At 44.3% G+C, this 17,408-nt stretch overlaps 1 protein-coding gene across 1 annotated transcript; it reads right to left on the bottom strand.

The window, feature by feature from the left end:
- Positions 1-6: 6 nt before the first annotated feature.
- WDR82 (WD repeat domain 82) lies at positions 7-17,379 on the bottom strand. The gene is made up of 9 exons (XM_051811473.1): positions 16,938-17,379; positions 11,971-12,068; positions 8,788-8,854; positions 8,492-8,591; positions 7,017-7,133; positions 6,107-6,262; positions 5,916-5,985; positions 3,987-4,129; positions 7-3,505 (listed from the first exon to the last, which is right to left on the bottom strand). The coding sequence occupies exons 1-9, from the start codon at positions 17,096-17,098 to the stop codon at positions 3,476-3,478; spliced, it is 942 nt and encodes a 313-aa protein (XP_051667433.1). The 5' UTR covers positions 17,099-17,379; the 3' UTR covers positions 7-3,475.
- Positions 17,380-17,408: the final 29 nt, after the last annotated feature.

Here is a 17,408-nt window from a genome sequence, read left to right as displayed (position 1 = left end):
CTCAAGTGATGTCTCTACAAAATATTTATTGGTCACAGCCACAACACCGAATTCTCCATGTATGTAGTATTTTGTGACAAAGCATAATTTGACTTTATGTATTTACACTCACCTGGGAGATACCACTGAGGAGTCCAACTCCCCATAGCAGCTCACGACCACAGAGACCAAGTTTCCAAAAGGCTCACCAGGTTCCCAGCCCCTGACCCAAAACCAAGGTGAAGTCTCTTAAAGTGCTAATACAGTCAAGAGGCATTGGCAAAGATATGCTGCTGTTTCCAAATTTGTCACTGAATCACTCCTGTGTTCCCCAGAGCAGGTGTTGGGACATTAACCAAGGACCTGGGCACTTCAATAAAAATCATAAAAATCTCTCAAGACTGACTTGGAGGATTACATGTGAAATCTCCCACAGGCAGACGTGCTCAGCCACCACCACTACTTATTCAGAGGTGGGCTGTTGAGTCTCACTTCCCCCTTGTTTTGAAGAAAGGTCTTTATTTCATCCCAAAGAATAAGGAGGCATTCACCTTTTAAATGTCAAACTGGGAGGGGGAATGCTGTTTCCTGCTTGTCTTAGTTGGCCACTCCGTTAGACCTGGAAGGGCTGTTTTTCTTGAGGTCTATTTCTCATTAGCTGGTAGCCCTGAGGGACACAGGAATTGCAGCCCTGAGACTCCTAGAGAAGCACATAGAAGCTGGAAGCTAAAAGCTTTATTCACCTTTCCTGTCTAACCATCTAGAAACACATTATCCTGAAGTTCCTTGACAATACTTGGAACATTTCCTACTTTTAAAGGCAGATGGAAAACACTCGGTGCTACATCAACAGAAACATCTCTGCCTGTGTGGGTGGAAATGGGTCCTGGGAAGGCTCAGCTGTAATCCTGAACTGAGCACTAGTGCTGTTGTCCACAAGCCTGTACATCCCTCTCTTCACTCCAGAAAGCCACTGATGTGCTTGTATGTTCTCCTAAACCACTCCTCTGGTCCCCTTTTCCTTAAACATTTCATGCCACCACTCACTATCTTTCACAACATTGCAAGTAGAAGAGAGCTGAACAACAGGCTTTAGACAAGTGCTCAAAACACCTCAGCAAAGAACATTTGTAAAATAAAAGACTTTCAAAAGCTTCCCTGTGAAAAGGAACAAGGGATATGGCCGGAGGCTATCTGTTCACTTCCTCAGGCAACACACTTGATAAAATTCTCCAAGATCATTTACTACTGAACGCTGAAGTTTAACTGTTAAGATGCACTACAAACCCCAAATACCTGCATATTACAAACCACTGCAAAATACCAACAAAGGTAAAACAGCACCACACAGCCTGAAATGCATTACTACTGAGTTGGAGTGGCTGAAGCCTGAGACAACCATCTCCCTTTGCACTGGGCAGTTGCATTTATAGGCAGCGGAGGGACAGTATGGGAAGAGGGACAGCATGAACCTCTTGTCTGCACCTCCAGCAGCAGGCCTGTGTGACAAGAGGGAAAGCATCTATCAGTTTGCCAGAAGACATCAAACTCACATCACAGATCTGTGGTTAGAAATGCCTCCTGTGCCAGCATCAGCAGGGACAAGCCACAGCGCCACAGAGAAGGTTCGGCCACAGCAGGGATCCAAGCCCCACGTTCTGAGCCTCCTGAGGGGCTGCTCCTGCCACTGTCACAGGCTCTGCACACGCTGCTGCTCTGTGAACAGAACCAGCAGTGCAGAAATGCTCAGTGCCCATCGCCAGCTCTTAGCACAGCATGGTTCCACTGAGAAGGACAAAAGGCAAGAAAATGCAAAACACAAGCAGATTTACTTTTCCAGGGAGACATGATGTGAATGACAGACAGGGCCCCACAGCTGAAACAACGAACTTTGCTGTAACAGGGGAACGTGAGGACAACTGACCTAAGGGAAACACTGGAGCACAGTTCACAGCACGGACCAGCACTCCAGAGCAGAGAGAACACGCCCATTACTGTCTGGCCACCTTGCCAGCATTTCATATTTATGAGCAGGGTGGCACACGTGACCAGGCAAGGAGAAGAACTGACTTCCCAAGCTGTGATCCAGCACATAAAACCAAGTGTGTTTGGAAAGGCAAGAATACAGTGAACACCACATTTTTGCCAAGCCTGTCCCAGACTGCTTGTGGATGCATTCCACCATTGCAGCATTTCAGGAAAAAGAAATCGGAACCAACCTAAGACCAGCTTGCCAGCCTTTCTGTGCCACTCACCCACAAGCTCCTCTGAGGCAGGAGAGCAGGTTCCTCCCATCTCTTTGCAGAGACATTTCTTGGAGCAAGACCACAGCAAAGCAGGGTCAGCACAATCATGCCTAAGATTTTTAAAATTAATTTCTTGAAGACGCCATCTGACAAAGGATGCATTGTTCTTGAGGGGCTACCACCAGAAACCTGCAGACCTGTAACAAACTGCATGGTGGACTAACTGCATGTCAGTTTTACCAACAAAGGGATACGGGTCTAAGCCTGACGTGGGAAGAGTTTCAAGGAGCATATTTACAAACCATGGGGTGAAAAACTGCATCAGTGAAGGTAAACAGCCTAGACACTCCACAATACTGGCCCACATCATATTCTTTTATATCTAAAAGTAAAAAAATATGGCCCATTCCCACTGCCCACCCACCCCACGATATTTACAAGTAAGATCAGCCAAGATGGTACATAAGGAAGATACACAAGCAGACTGTGCTTTCAGTCTCAGTTTGGTTTCTCCATCTTCCTGCTGACAGACTCCTTTATTGCTTGGGACACTGGCTGGACCTCACCAGTGCTGTCTGTGCCTCCGGGATGCTGGCACAGCAAACAGCAGGGAGGCTTTGGCAACCTCTGGCAGCAGACAAAACCTGTACAGTTGCACTCTAAATCTCCAAAAAAAGGATGACGAGATGTATCAGGTACATTCACAGTCACCCACGCTTCTGCTGCATGTTCCACTGCAAGAGAATTCAGCATCTGCTGCTGAAGTTGAAAACTGTCAGTGTTCACATTTGGCACAGAAGAATTTGCATTTGTGGACTGCAGTGAAACCAGAGAGATCCCAGATGTTAAAAACATGCACTTATGGGAAGGAACTGCACGTTCCACCTTGGAACATCAATAGCCTTGTGCACTTACAGCAGGAAAACACACAATTACAGCTTTAAAAAAATCCCCCAAACATTTTGTAAATAAAACAGACTTCACCGCCCTTAGAAATAATACTGTGTCAGTTCCAGCTTGGGCTGAAGCCGTGCTGGACACAGACTGGAAGGTTAAGAACATGTAGCATGCTGCTTCTGAACGTGTGGAGCAGTCCTCACAAAGGAATGCTGCAAACAAAGGTAAGACATGGAAAATATGCAGGAACAGGAACACAGCCTAGGAGACGTAGGCAATTCCAATGTTATGCTTGCAATGATGTGCTGCTGTCACAGTGTGGAAGTCATCCAACAGCAGCTGCAGAGGAGGAATTAGTCGTCAATAGTTGGCAACCAGAAGGCCTAAAGAGGAGGAAGGAAAACATCTACTCAGAGCAGAACACAAATTTCTCCTACAACACACTGCAGAAGCTGATCATTGCTACTTTCTGTTAGGCAGAGACTACCAAAGAGGCAGTAACAGCCTCTCAGCAGTTTAAGGTTACAATCCTTGCTTTGGCTTGCACTGCACGTTCTCCAGAGCAAGCCAGGCTTACACAAACTGAAAATACCAGCAGTGTGCAGGGATCTAAAGAACTCCTCCTTCTGTGTGCACACTCACTCACTGCTCTGCTCTCATGTGCATGTTCACACGCTGGCTGGCCAGGTGTGCTGCCCCACACATCTACCTGCCAGGTATGGCACAGTCAGGGTGTAACAGACAGGCCTGGTTCTCACCAAAGCCTGAGGCAATACCCAGCAGAGGCACTGAGCCTTCTCAGATTCACCTCCAAAAGGGTCAGCACCTCACGGAGCTCAGAGGAACATAAAAGCATTTCCTTACCATATTGGAACATGCGCTGGCGAAAGTCATGAATTTTGGATTGAACTGCAGACAGGTTATGGGACCTGTGTGTTTCCCATCCAGGACAGCCACCTTCATCCCACTTTCTCCATTCCAAACATGGATCTTCCCATCCTCTGAGCCTGCAGGCAGGAGTGGAAAACAAGATATGCAAGATACACTGGAGAGGTCAGCAGAGAAAAAGAAGAACATAACCTTTCCTGTCAGAACTGTAGAACAGGCAGGTCTCGACTTCACAGCCTAACTTTAAGAGTTCTCAAAGGGCACTTACAAAATGTCTCTACACACCTGCACCCAGACAGCAGGTTTGTACCTTTGTACTGCAGAGACTCAACTACACAAACAGGGTGCAACACTATTCAGGCAAAGATGTTAGCAACTACTGTCACCCAGGAGAAAAGGAGAGCTGACACCCTCCAGCCATGAGGAGAGACCCCGGCCAACCTGCACCAACACGAGAGAGGCCAAGCACTGGGGAAAGAGTCATTGTTCACACAAGTTCTCAGTTCAGACACAGATAAATATTTCACTTAGTGAGCAGAGAATCAAACCAAAGCTTTACCATGGGAGGCACTAGATTTCAATGCACTATGCCAAATATCAGAAGCTTCCCCGGAGATGTCAACTCTCCACATGGCTACAACGGAACAGGTTTTGCACTTTAAAATGGCATTTTTCAGACTCTTGAGGCTGAGAACTTTAAATTTTTATAATTCTGTTCTGCTTTAGTCTCATTTTAAATACAATTCCTAACAAAAATGCAGGCAATTTTCTTCTGCTTCTGTATTTATGTCTATAACCTTTCAGGACAGAAAAATTAAGAAGCAAAAGTTGCAACTTAACCATATGTAAAAACTGAACAGTAGTAAGTGGTTTAGAACTACTTGTACTACAACTTTCATGTGGAAGGTCACAACAGGAAGGTAAATATGAGCAATAAAGTGCTCTCCAGAGACAGACTAAACAAAAAGCCCCACCCCTCTTCTCTGCAATCAGGAAGTTCTCAGCCAGAACCCAAGAAAAGCAGCTTTGCCAAGACCGTCACTCATCCAGGAAAAATGAGGATCCAGATACCAATTACCACGAAGTTAAACATATTTGGTACCAGCCAAATAAACAGGAACAAAAAGAAAATGTGCTGGGAGGGGCAGCACCACACAGACTCGTCTGACTTGTGTCCACAGGCAGCAGAGTGACTGAAGTGCTTATCTTGAGATGCCCAACCTGCAGCACCAGGCTGTACAGGAGCTCAAACTGCCTTTTGCCATCTGCTTCCCTCAGGAGTCCATCCCACAGAGGGTGAGAAAAAGGACCTGGGCCAAGGGAATCACATGCTGAGAGCCATCAGGCTGATGACTACAACCTCTATTAAGGGATAAGCAGAGCTTGTTCCAGAGACAGGGGGTTTACAAGAGCCACATGAACAAAATGCAGCTGCCCCAGCATGTCACCAGTGCAGGAACATCCTCAGAGGTGCACAAACACACCAGGTTACAAGACCAACTGCCAAGCACAGACAGGTGCCTTGGTCATAAGCAATGGGAGACAGGCCCCAACACAGCCCCAGCATGCTTTGAGGTGGACTGTGATAGCACCCTAGCCACTGGGTGAGAAACACTGACATAATCTATGTGACAGGTCTTCCCACATTACAACACTTTGCTGGTTCCTTCTCTATATTGTAACAACACTCATATTTAAAGGAAAAAAGAAAAGTTTTCATGCAGGTTTGTTTACATTTCAGTCTAGACAATGCTGAGTAATCTAACAGAACACTGTCAGTGCAAAGAAAGCTTACAGCTGCATTGTATTATTTAAATACATTCTGCTTCCCAACAGACACAGCTTTAGCCCTACATAACACACCTAATTTCAGAGCACTGGAATTCTTTCCAAGAATTATCTTACCTATCATGATGAACTGAGAGTCTGGTGTGAATGATGCCTCCAGCGTGACAGCCTTACTATTGTTATAACCCTATGGCACAAAACAGAACACGTAGTAGAGAGTGTGTCCACAGCAATCTCACAACCAAAGGGCACCTGGCTCCCAAAACTAACACCAAGTTCCAAGCAAGGATCAGAGGCAGCAGGCTCACCCCAAAGGTGTGCAGGACAGCCCCTTTGAAGGCATCGATGAGCCGGATGAACCCGCCGTTGGTCGATATGAGGATGAGTTTCCCGTCATTGCTGAACTTCAGGCCTGTCCACTCACACGTCCGCTCATACTGCATCTTAAACGTGGCAAATGGCCCCTGCAGAGAGAGAAATGGGAAACAGGATGCAGACTCTTTATGCAATGCTGCTAACAAGAGTCTGTTTTTAACCTTAGCTGAGGAAAAATAAGATTTTTTTTTTTTAAAGGGAAATCCTTAGCCCTAAGATACCAAGAGTGTCATGGTAAACATGTCACTGCACATGCACGTTTCAACACATGAATCCACAGCTTCCAAAACAAAAAAGACCCAAAGTGAGGTGTTTCAATCCAATAGTTTCATGCTATACCACATTTGACAGCAGAAATTAATTTAAGATAGGATGAAGTTTTGAAACAAGGCTGCTAAATGAAGTTAAGAGTTTGAGCCAGTGTAACTGTCATATGATTTTTGGAAACCACGGAAATCACTACGCTCAGTGTTTAGTTCAGCTGTCCATCCAATTATAGTTTCCTTTGAAATTTCCATCCTTTCTGACAGTCCTGGCTCCATCTTTGCCAGTCTTCTTCCAGAATCAGCAGCAAGGGAAAAAAAACAAACCCAAAACTCCTTAACAAAAAGCTGAAATGGGGGTTTGGAACAGGTTAAAGTGTTAGCAGAACACTGGTTCAAGAGCGTACTTCAGGATTTGGTGACAGAACGGATCTCTTTCTGTCTGTGATGTGTGTGCTTACTGAGAACTCCCTGGATGCCAAGGAGGTACCCCAGACAGTAAGCTGGAGCACAGAAATCCAGCCTCTGAGCACTGAGTTTAGACTATTTCTTGCAAGCTAAAAACTCTAAGGTAGATCACCTTGTCAAAAGAACGGAGGTCATAGAGCTTCACCATTTCAGAATTGACTCCAGCAGCAAAAATCAACCCTTCTGGGTCAAAAGAACACACAGGCTTCCCCTGGAGATGCATTAAGCCCTAGAAAATAGAAAGAGTCAACATTATTTTGCAAAACTGATGCTCGCTTTTCTACCATCACATATGAGCCCACTGTGAGTAGGACAGCAGACCAGGGTGGAACAACAACATTTCAATTGTAAATACTGAGGTTTTACAAAGGTTCAGAACTCAGTGAGCAAGCCAATGCTCAGGGCCTGGTGAGTGGGCCAGCTCTGGTTTCCTGGGAATGTTCCAGGCAATGTGGCTGCCATCTCATGGGCCAACTGAAAACTACAAGTAACACTTCCTCAACCTGTTTCCCAAACTTGGTTGGATGCAGAGTCCTGTTACAAGTCCTAGTTTTACCATTCTTACAACTTCAAGCATTAGGATAAATCACAGAACCGCTGCTGAATTTACAACCCCATCTCATCTGCAGCAACTCAGAGACTGAGATTCATCCCAAGGGAAACTTACAGGCTGGCATTAAAGGCACACTTCCATAGAAGGGCAAAATAAAGACTTCTTGTCAGAAAAAGCTCAGTTTTAAGACAGATAGAACCACTTAGCAAGAAATGTAACTTTGTCTTCCTTTTGCATTTACAGATACATCATGTGGAATAAGCAAACAGCCCTTTCTCATAAGCAAAATAGTCCAAATGAGATGGGAAAACATAAGAGCACAATACTATGTGTCCAGATATAGGGACAAAACAGCTCACCACCACTAAAGGTGGAGATTCTACTCCCAGTCTTTCATTCCTGCCACTGCTGCCAGCTCTGGTACTTTTCTCAGCCCACACAAGCCTGCTTCCACTAAAAAAAGTGAAGTATTCCAGCAGAATAAATAAAAACAAACAGGGTTCTGCCTTGCCAGAAAGTTAAATCTGCTTACAAACGGTTCTGATGAACCACAGAGGTGATGCAAGGCGGTGGCAGGACCATATGGCTGCCGTTGTTACTTTAGATCATCAGTTTCTTCATCAAATTTAATTGCATCAAGGCACCAATTTTAGACACACACTACAAACACTCAGATAAGATGCATTTCCAGCCCAGGAGGGATGCCAGCTAAGAGAGTAGCAGCCTGATGAACAAGCTGATGACACCCAGCCCTTCTCTTGTTTCATCAGCTGTGGGTGTTCCTTCTTGCCCTTCTGCAGTGCCTCTCCAGCAGAGACACAGGTGAGAGCGAGTGGTGTCACACAAACAAATGTGACACACAAACTGCACAGAGAGTCCTCATCCAGGCTGCTTCAGCATTCCAGGAAGGGGCCAACACTAAATCAGCAGCACATGCTTCTGGCAGTACTTTTGCCTTGTAGCATGCACACATCCATTTTTCATGCTTCTAAGTGAAAATACAACACTCTGTGAGCATGAATTTTGTAATCTACCTGGCAATTGGGAGAGCGGAGATCCCAAAGTCGAATAGTTTTATCGAGGGATCCAGAAATAAAAGTATCATCCACTGGAGACATTGAAAGAGCAACCACTCTGCAACACAGAAGCCCACATGCATCAGAGATACATAAAAGAAGTGAATAGAGCAACACCCACCCCAACAGCTGTGCACAACCTCATAATTGCCAAGAACAGAGCGAAAACCAGTGTGAACCAAGTGTAACAGAACTCAGGCTCATTACAATTGTTGTTTCAATTTCTGCTGTCCTGTCTCCAGGCCACATCTTACCTTTTTGTGTGCCCTGGGAAATACCGAATGTATTTGTTGTCATGCAGGGAGAGGTATCGGATTGTATCTGAAAACATAAACAAACCATAAGCTTTATTATACCATGAACCCAACGGTATCTAAAAGTTACTGATCACACAGTGACTTGCTCCCCAAAGCAGCAGCACTCTCATCAAAGTGGGTAAGTCTGGTCATTTGATTTCAAGTCACCCTTTCAAAAAGAATCAAATTAGAAACAGACATAAAGCAACTCGGTTCTTCTCAAGGCAGAAGTGAAAATCAGGCAACAGGAAAAGGTACTTCCCACAGTCTGAAGTCACATTACATCTTAAAGACAAAGTGTCATGTGATTTATGCAAGATAATTTCAAAGGCACTAAAATTTAAGTACCAGCAGGTTTTATTTCATCATTCTCACAAAATTAAGAATATTAAATTTACAAAGGTGATACTACTGATTTTTATTGCTTTGCAGTACAAATCTTGCTGTCTTTCCTGCATAGAAATTCAGTAAACGAATCTCCAACTAAGCAGTACATACAGGAAATGTGCAAATTCTGCCATTCGGCTAAAGATAAAAACATGAATTTGAAAGCCAGGACAAGACCATTAAAAATTAGCAAATCTCTCTGATTTTTGTTTAATCTGACAATGAACAGCCTCACACTTTCCCTGCACTTAGAGCAGCTAAGCTTTAAGAAGAGGACAGAGGAATAATCTAAAGCTTAGTCCACATAAAGCAACATTAAAAATAAATGGAATAAATAAGAGCAGCACCACGACATTTCTCAAGTGCCAATTTTATCCTGAGTACAGATTAATATACCAAGAGTGGCCAACACTTTTGGAAGATGCTGTTGAGACTTCCTTCCAAAATTACAAGAAATCCTTGTAAGAGGAAACCATTACTAAAGCACATCAGCCACTTTTTAATCTTTATGTGCAGACTCTGTAGTGCTGGAACAAGTTCCTGGTGAGGCTCCAAAGAGAAACTGAGGGAAAAGGGCATTTTTACTTTTGACTCGGAAGAACGAGAGCCAAGAGGAGGCAACAAGCACTGGGTGTTTAAACACTCAGAAGGTCTACAGTGTTCAGGGTGTTTTGAAAGGCTCATTCATAAAAATTTTGTATCTGTGATAAAATTATCAAGTTCCCATTTTTGCCTAAGATTTCTCACCAAGCTGAGACACCACCCTCCAGTATTTGACCAGAAAACTGAACAGCATATTGCCAACTGAACAAGCTGGAAACGTGCTGCTGGTGACACACCACCCTGAAAGGCTCTAAGTGACCTGAGGTGATTATCCAAAACATAAATCCCCACTGCCAGTGTCACATCCCATCCTGGGAACACACTTCAGACGTTCTGTAAAGACACATCATTTCCTGCAAGAACTGTTGTTACCTGATTTCCCAAGTACCCATGCAGAATCCCATCTTCTTTGCTAAAGAGGAAGCACTGTGGAACTGTGCTCCCTCGTGATCCTGGTTGCTGGCAGTGCTCTGTCCCAGGCAAGGCAGTGGCCTGTACAGTTATCTCCTGTACCGGGTGGTATCATAGACCCTCAAACTGTACAAACTACTACCTCAGCCTGGCATCAGGCAAGAGGAACCGGGTCCAGGGATCTTCAGGAAATCTTCACAAGTACATTGGCATCAACTCCAACAGAGAAAATGCTTGGAAACAACTCCAGCATTCCTATAGCATGTTTCTGAGTTAATTTTACCTCCTGATACCTGCATAATGGGTTAAATACAACACACCTTGCCCAAGACCACATTTAGCAGGGACTAGAGAATATCTGGACTCCTACAGTCAGTTTTATTAGGCTTACAGATCATAACAGCAACAAATATTCTCACATTCTATGGGTCTTTTTTCTTCTAATTAAGTATTTATCATAATGCTAGCCTGCAGGATGAAGACTCTTTAATCTTAAGGCTTACCAGTGCTTATAAACAAAATCTCACAATTCAAAATGGCATTAAAAATGCTTCATTAAATTGTTAGTTATTAATTATTGTAAATTAAATAACAGGTAAATAAAAAAATGTGACAAAGTAATGATATAATCAAAAAATTAAACAGGCTCTGAAACAGACTAAAAAGGCAAGTGTTTCCTGTCACACTCTTAATCCTTTTACACCATTAAATCCAATTCCATTGAAGACTTCCTTGTTCCTCTGGTTTCAGGCCTTAACCTGATTTCCTAACTCTTAACTTCCACCTGCTCTAAATTCACAGTCTTTGAAATTCCTTTAGTAATCCAGCACACATCACAAGGCACCAGTAGATCTACTGTCAAGCTCCATCTCTGCAAAGGAAAAACCCAACAAAAACCTCTATTCCAGAAATGATTATGAGTTTACAAATATAATGTTAAAACCCATTTATAAAGTGCTGTGCTAAGAGACTTGTTCACTGCAAAACTCTCAGACACTGACTACAGCAAACAAAACTGAAACACATTTTGAAATAAACATGAGCTGTTTCCAACCTCAGGAAGCATTAAGGTACATATCTGTGCCAGTTGTTACATTTGAATTTTAAATCAAACTCAATTAATAGAGAGCCTGTCACAAAGATCTAGAAGCCCTTCAGTGTCAGTGATTTAGAGTGTAGCTATCACAGACACTGTGAGGAGAAACAGCATAAAAATGGGTCTTCTGTCTAGTACACAGACAGAAACAGGTGATGAGAAGCAAAGCTCATCTCTGAAGAGCTCTGTGACCTCCTCCAGGCTTGGCTGGTGACCTGCTGAGTTACCTGAACCTCCCGCCCTGCCCTCCTGTGCAGCTGAGCTGTGTGTGTACCAGACAGAGCTATGGCATTCAGTCCACCTGCTCCTTCCACCTCATTCACACGTAGGAAGTTAAGGTGCAGAGGCTGACTGACAGCACTGGTACCAAAACCCAAGTGAACAGCAGAACTAAGAACCCAACTTTTATTTCACTAACAATGTTCAATCCCTTAGTTATTGCAGCAAAGAATAAATCTCACATCAGCATGCTCGAGGGACTATCACCAAGTTGTGCATTAGTGTTGGACAGTAATTCCTCTGTCTCTGGCAGAGTGCTCACCACTGCAGGAGTTGCTGTAACTTTTTCCCAGATCTGCAGAGCTAATTATCCAGACATGTAGTGCAAGGAGATTCAATATGCTCCACTCCAGTGGCTCACTTACCATCTATTTTGTTGGAGCTGTACACGACAGTGTTGGCAGCGTGTGTGTACCTGATGAGGTCCACTCCATACTTCTTACTGTACAACGTTCTCTTTGGTCTGTCGGGAGGAAGCAGAAATAATTGCACTCACTGCAACAAAAAGCTCAAAATGAAACTCACACTAACAAGGCCTCTCTCCATTCAGGTATTACATCATGGTTTCAAGCAGTCCGATGTTTTTATACGAAGAAAGAAAAGCTTTTGTATTTGATTTGCAAAAAAAGGACCTCGATGTTTCTCCACAACCAACCCTAGGCTTGAGGAGTTCCCTGTAACACCTGCAAAATGCACTTGCCTCCTCCAAAAATTCCTTTTCCCATGATGTCTACTGCAAAAAGAAAGGGAGGAGCTAACATAACAAGCACAGCAAGCAGCACTGCCTCACTGTGCCCTTGCCCATCCATATCTCCAATTCATCTGTTGCTTATTTTAGATTGAGAATAGTTTATCTTTTTGTTCTCTGTTACTTCAGAACCTAGAACAAGGTGTCTCATTCCTGTAGTATTAACCTAAACATGCATATATACCAATAATCTATAAAAGACATGGTAACACAGGAACTTTTCCAAAGGACTGCAGAATTATATTTGAATCCAATCTTAAAGCATGAAACTCAAACATTTTACAACAGAATGAAAGACATTCTAGTGAGAGTGGATACAACCTACAGAACTGGATTTCTAGGGGGCTGGTAAGCAGGTGATGCACTGCACTACTAGAAATTTAAAGTGCACAGTAAATCTAGAAGCAGCTGGAGGATCTCAGAGCAGCAGTGCCTGTCCGAGCAGCACAAGGTCTCTACCACCCTCCTTCCCCTTTCACCCTCAACTGAGGTAGCACAGAGGTTTCTGGGCAACCAACCAATGAGGGTAGTGATCAACACCAGAAATATCACCTCTTCTGGGAGTTATTTTTAATCCAGAAATTCGTAACTCTGCTTATTACATGGGTTCACAAAGTATTTTACCAACACAAGCAAAGAGGACAACACGAGAATGGAAACAAACAGCAGGAGTGGTCGAAACCAATACTGCTGCCAAGGGAAAGGTTTATCAGACTACAACCTCAGACAAGGCATTTCTAATATGCTGGACTTTTTCCTTCTTTTCATTCACCTCAGACTGACACACCCAAACAAGAGCACAAGTGGGACACTCTTCATATCAGAAGGAAAACAGACATTCATTCTTACAGATTAATTCTAAACAGCAGAAGTCACGGGGCTTTACCTTCAAACGAACTGGCTGGGGACAAGCTTCCACTAAGTAGAATGCAATATAGAAAGTGTAATGAAAACCCACACACCACCTGTACCACAGACCAAATCTCAAATGATTCTTCCCCAGTTACTGCAGTAGATTTTCAAATCAATTTTCAGATGCAAACACACCACACGCTGAAATCAACACGCCAAATTTAAATTTTGACACTCCATAACATTACGCCTGACATAGTTCCCCATACTGCCTTCTGCAGTTACCTCACTTGGGCTGACACCTGGGTAACCATTGGTTACCTCACCTATGACCAAACTGGGGAAAAAACCCCAACAACAAACTAACAATGGCAAAAAAAGCTAATCTCAAAACATTAAGACTCTCGTAATTTGGTTCATCCTTTTCTATTACAAAGTTAAAGTTTAGAAGCTGCTCCATTCAGAATCAGTGAATACACACAGAGACAACAAGGATCAACAGATGGGCAAAAGCATATTTACCAAAAAGAAGGAAAAAGGACTTCTGTGCTTTAGGAAAGGTGAAGTTTTCACGTAAGCTGAGACAAGCAGAAGTGTGTCACTGCACACACCAACCACCTGTTGCCAATCCACTATTTTAAACACAAACAAGGAAACTGAGTATTTTTTTAAATCAAATCACAATCACTAAACATAATTCCAAGGTCGAGGTTAATGTACCCAGCCCACCTGCAAACTAAGCAGTATTGCCAAAGAAAAATATTTTACAATAATCTCAGTCAAATCTGCTACAAAGATGAAACAGAACACAGGTGAGGTTTGTAATATCATCTGTGCCTTGGTCTGAATCACTGCTGCCATGGGTAAAACATCCTCCACAACCAGGATCATGGATATGCCAAGCAAACACCACAGCCACGCAGGAGCCAGATCCATCACTCTATTTGCATAAATAATACACAATTGATATACAAGCTTAAATTAAAATACAAGCTAAACCTTTGCTAGAGCACCATCTATCAAATCAGGGTGATGTTTGTGCAGCCAGGCTGTTCCCAGCCTCAGGGACTGCTGTACATCACAACATACAACTGCCCTACAAGTTTTCAGAGTCCCTCCTTAAGCCCAAACGCACACAGGTGAGCCTCTTGGAGGGATGGGCTAAAAAACCAGTAACAACAATTTAGTTGTTTTCACATTTTGAAATAGAAGTGGTGCCTCAGGACCAAAATTATTGGATGCTCATGAATAAGCGGTTGCTTTAGCCCAGGACATACATGATAAGGAGATAATCTTGTCCTGTCAGCCCTTGGCTACAAAGCACCATTTCAACTGCCCTGTCAGAAAGTGAAGTTCACAGAGATGAGGTTGGTCATACTCTCATAGAGCTGTACAGCTCATTTTAGCATTGCAAAACAAAGCAAACCAGGTGAGGCTGTACCTAAAGTATAACCAAAGAGCTGCATTTTAATTCTCTCAGCAGAATTACTCATTAATGAGGAACCACAAATTTCTCACTTTTACATGGAAAAAGGTGTTCACTTTCAGGCCATTCAATGAAGCACAGTATCCTGCACTGAAACCCAGCAAGCAGGACATTTCATGTCCTCCTGGCCATTATATCCATCAGCAATGACATACACAAGCAGGTGAGAGTTCTGGGCCCTGGAAATGGTAATTTGTAAGAGGAAATATAAACTGTAGGCCTGAAACTGCCACACCAACAATCATTCACAAATTTGAAGTTTCATCTTCATATGAATCTCCGGTGACAAAGTAATTCACAGCTAAACCTTTCCAGGTGAGAGAAGAAGCATGTCTTGCATCCCTGGGTCCCTCTAAAAATTCCAGCTACACTTTTAACTCAATTGATAGCACATGAGAAACTTTCAAATTAATTTTTATAGTTTTATAACACTGGAGAACTGCATCCTGGCACAGGGGCTACCTTGATGATACTACTTTCATTGCCCTGCAGCATATGACCATCGATCTACATTTAATTTAATTAAAGCAAACCCTCTGACTATAAAACACACATCAGGACTAGATGTAGATCAGAATGAAAGGACCAAATGCCTCCTAACCCATCAAACTATTCTTTACACGTTTGGAAGGGGAAGAGCAATCAATACCATCTGCATTAACATCACTCAGCCCTGCCACTATTGTATATCATTAGGATCTAGGATACAATCCATGGCAGCTCCACATGTATAGAGTTACCTGTTCTCACATAAATAAAAATTAAATAATTTCACAGAAGACTTCACTCTATCAGGTGGGCAATGCCAACAACTTTAATGTGTAAAGCAAGCAAATATAAGTCTAAAATAACATAAGTGGCCTATAAAATTAAGAGAATCTGTAGAATGCAATCTTTCATCCCTGCAAGTATGATGTCTTGGTCTGCTTGGAAAAGTAGGAGGATTAGGAACACATGGGTCACTAGAAAATATACACAATACTGACACATCTACATCCTGATACTCCCAAGCCATTTCTTCTTCATTCCTGCCTTACCCTGTCCTTTTTATACCCTCTTCTACAATACACATACTTGTTTTCCTTTCGTTTTCCGTGTGGATGTGATGCTCCCTCACCTTGACTTTACAAAAAAAACCCCAAAAAAACCCAAAAAAATCACCTCAGAACTACATTTCTACACCAGGAAGCAAACATAAGTTAAAACTTCAAATTTAAAAGAATTTAAAGCAGCCAGACCCACACCTGTGACAACTGAGGAAGAATTTAATGGAGTAATGACACCATTTGGCTCAATTTGTTCCAACTCTCACAGAATACAAATGCCCTCAGTGTACCTTCCAAGTCATCAACTGCAGCGTCACCATCTGCAGGTTTCCATCCTCTGAACAGGAGCACAAGATCCCAAACGCCCTGCAAATTTCTGGGGGTTTACCCAAAAAACGGGACAAGCATCATGTGATCAATGAAGTGAGAAACACACACCCCTTAACTCACTGCTTTTAAGCAACAGAAGGCAATAAATCCTTGATTGATTAAATGTAAATTAAGACAAGGTTTGAAGGCACGTGTGAATCACACATGTATTTTTACCGTGCTTTACAGGTAAGAACCCGACCAGAGAAAAGGATTTAAAGCACGAAGGACCACTCTACCTTCGACATTCCCAAGCACCGCGTGGGAACTGGGTTTTAAGGAAAAACACCATCAGGTTTTTTAGAAGTCACAGCAACACACATATCCAAAAAGTTGCACTCGAATGAGGTAGTTTAAAGCGGCACAGCTGTACACTGCTCACAGCCATCGTTTCTCTTTTAATTAGCGACACTGAAGCGCAGAGATACTCGAAAAGTCAGTTTCGTATCTGCAACAATCCCGACGCCTGGAAAGATGGCCAGACTCAGCCCCTTAAGCTTGAGTTTAGCCCTCGCAGAAGTGAACCCTCTCTCATACTTGGCAAATTACCACCGCTGCCTCCTATCTAGCGAGATAACAAGCGCGGACACCCGCGGTGCAGACAAAACCACGCTGCTCCTATTTCTGCCGTTGGGATTCTGTCACGAACCTACGCTAAAAAACCGAGAGAAGCCCAAGCTGAAGCTAAAACTAAAGTTCACCCGCTAGACCTGCGGGGCCGGGCACAGCTTGTCCCCCAAGGCCACAGGGGCAGCCCTGCCGGCCCCGGGCATTGCTCCAGTCCCAGCCCGAAGGCTGCACCCCCCGCCCCCGGCCGGGCCCGGCACTCACTTGCCCTCCTGGCAGTCGTAGAGCACGATGGAGTCATCGTCGCTGCTGGAGATGACGGTCTCGCCGTTGGGGCTGAAGTCGAAGCAGTTGATCTTGTCCGAGTTCTCGCGGAAGACCTTGGCCACGCGGAAGCTCCGCAGCACGTTGTCCGTCAGCTTCATCCCGGCCGCCGGGCCGCGCCGCGCCGAGGGCGGCGGCGCTCAGGGGAGAGCCGGGCGGGGCGCCGGGGCGGCGGCGGGGGAGCGCGGGCCGGGCTGGGCCCGGCGGGGCGGTGAGAGGCAGCGGGGGGGCAACGAGGGGCAGCGGGAGGCAGTGAGAGGCCGTGAGGGACGGTGGGGAGCGGCGGGGGGCCGTGAGGGGCGGCGAGAGGCCGTGAGGGGCGGCGGGCGCGGCACGCTCAGGCCGCGGAGAGGCGGCTCCTCCTCATTGTGTCCGCCATCTTGCGGCTCCGGCGGGGCCGCGCGGGGCACG

This window comes from Manacus candei, unplaced genomic scaffold (assembly GCF_025592945.1).
Source record: "Manacus candei isolate 608988 ecotype Guabito, Panama unplaced genomic scaffold, ASM2559294v1 h1tg000082l, whole genome shotgun sequence".
Lineage (NCBI taxonomy): Eukaryota > Metazoa > Chordata > Aves > Passeriformes > Pipridae > Manacus > Manacus candei.
This window is presented reverse-complemented; position numbering and strand designations above follow the sequence as displayed.

Excerpts from the sequence above, each read along its gene's own strand:
- WDR82 (XM_051811473.1), bottom strand. The coding sequence starts at position 17,098 with ATGAAGCTGACGGACAACGTGCTGCGGAGCTTCCGCGTGGCCAAGGTC. Across the intron at positions 8,855-11,970 it reads CAGCTCCAACAAAATAGATG|ATACAATCCGATACCTCTCC; the intron begins GTAAGTGAGCCA and ends TTATGTTTTCAG. Across the intron at positions 8,592-8,787 it reads TTCCCAGGGCACACAAAAAG|AGTGGTTGCTCTTTCAATGT; the intron begins GTAAGATGTGGC and ends TCTGTGTTGCAG.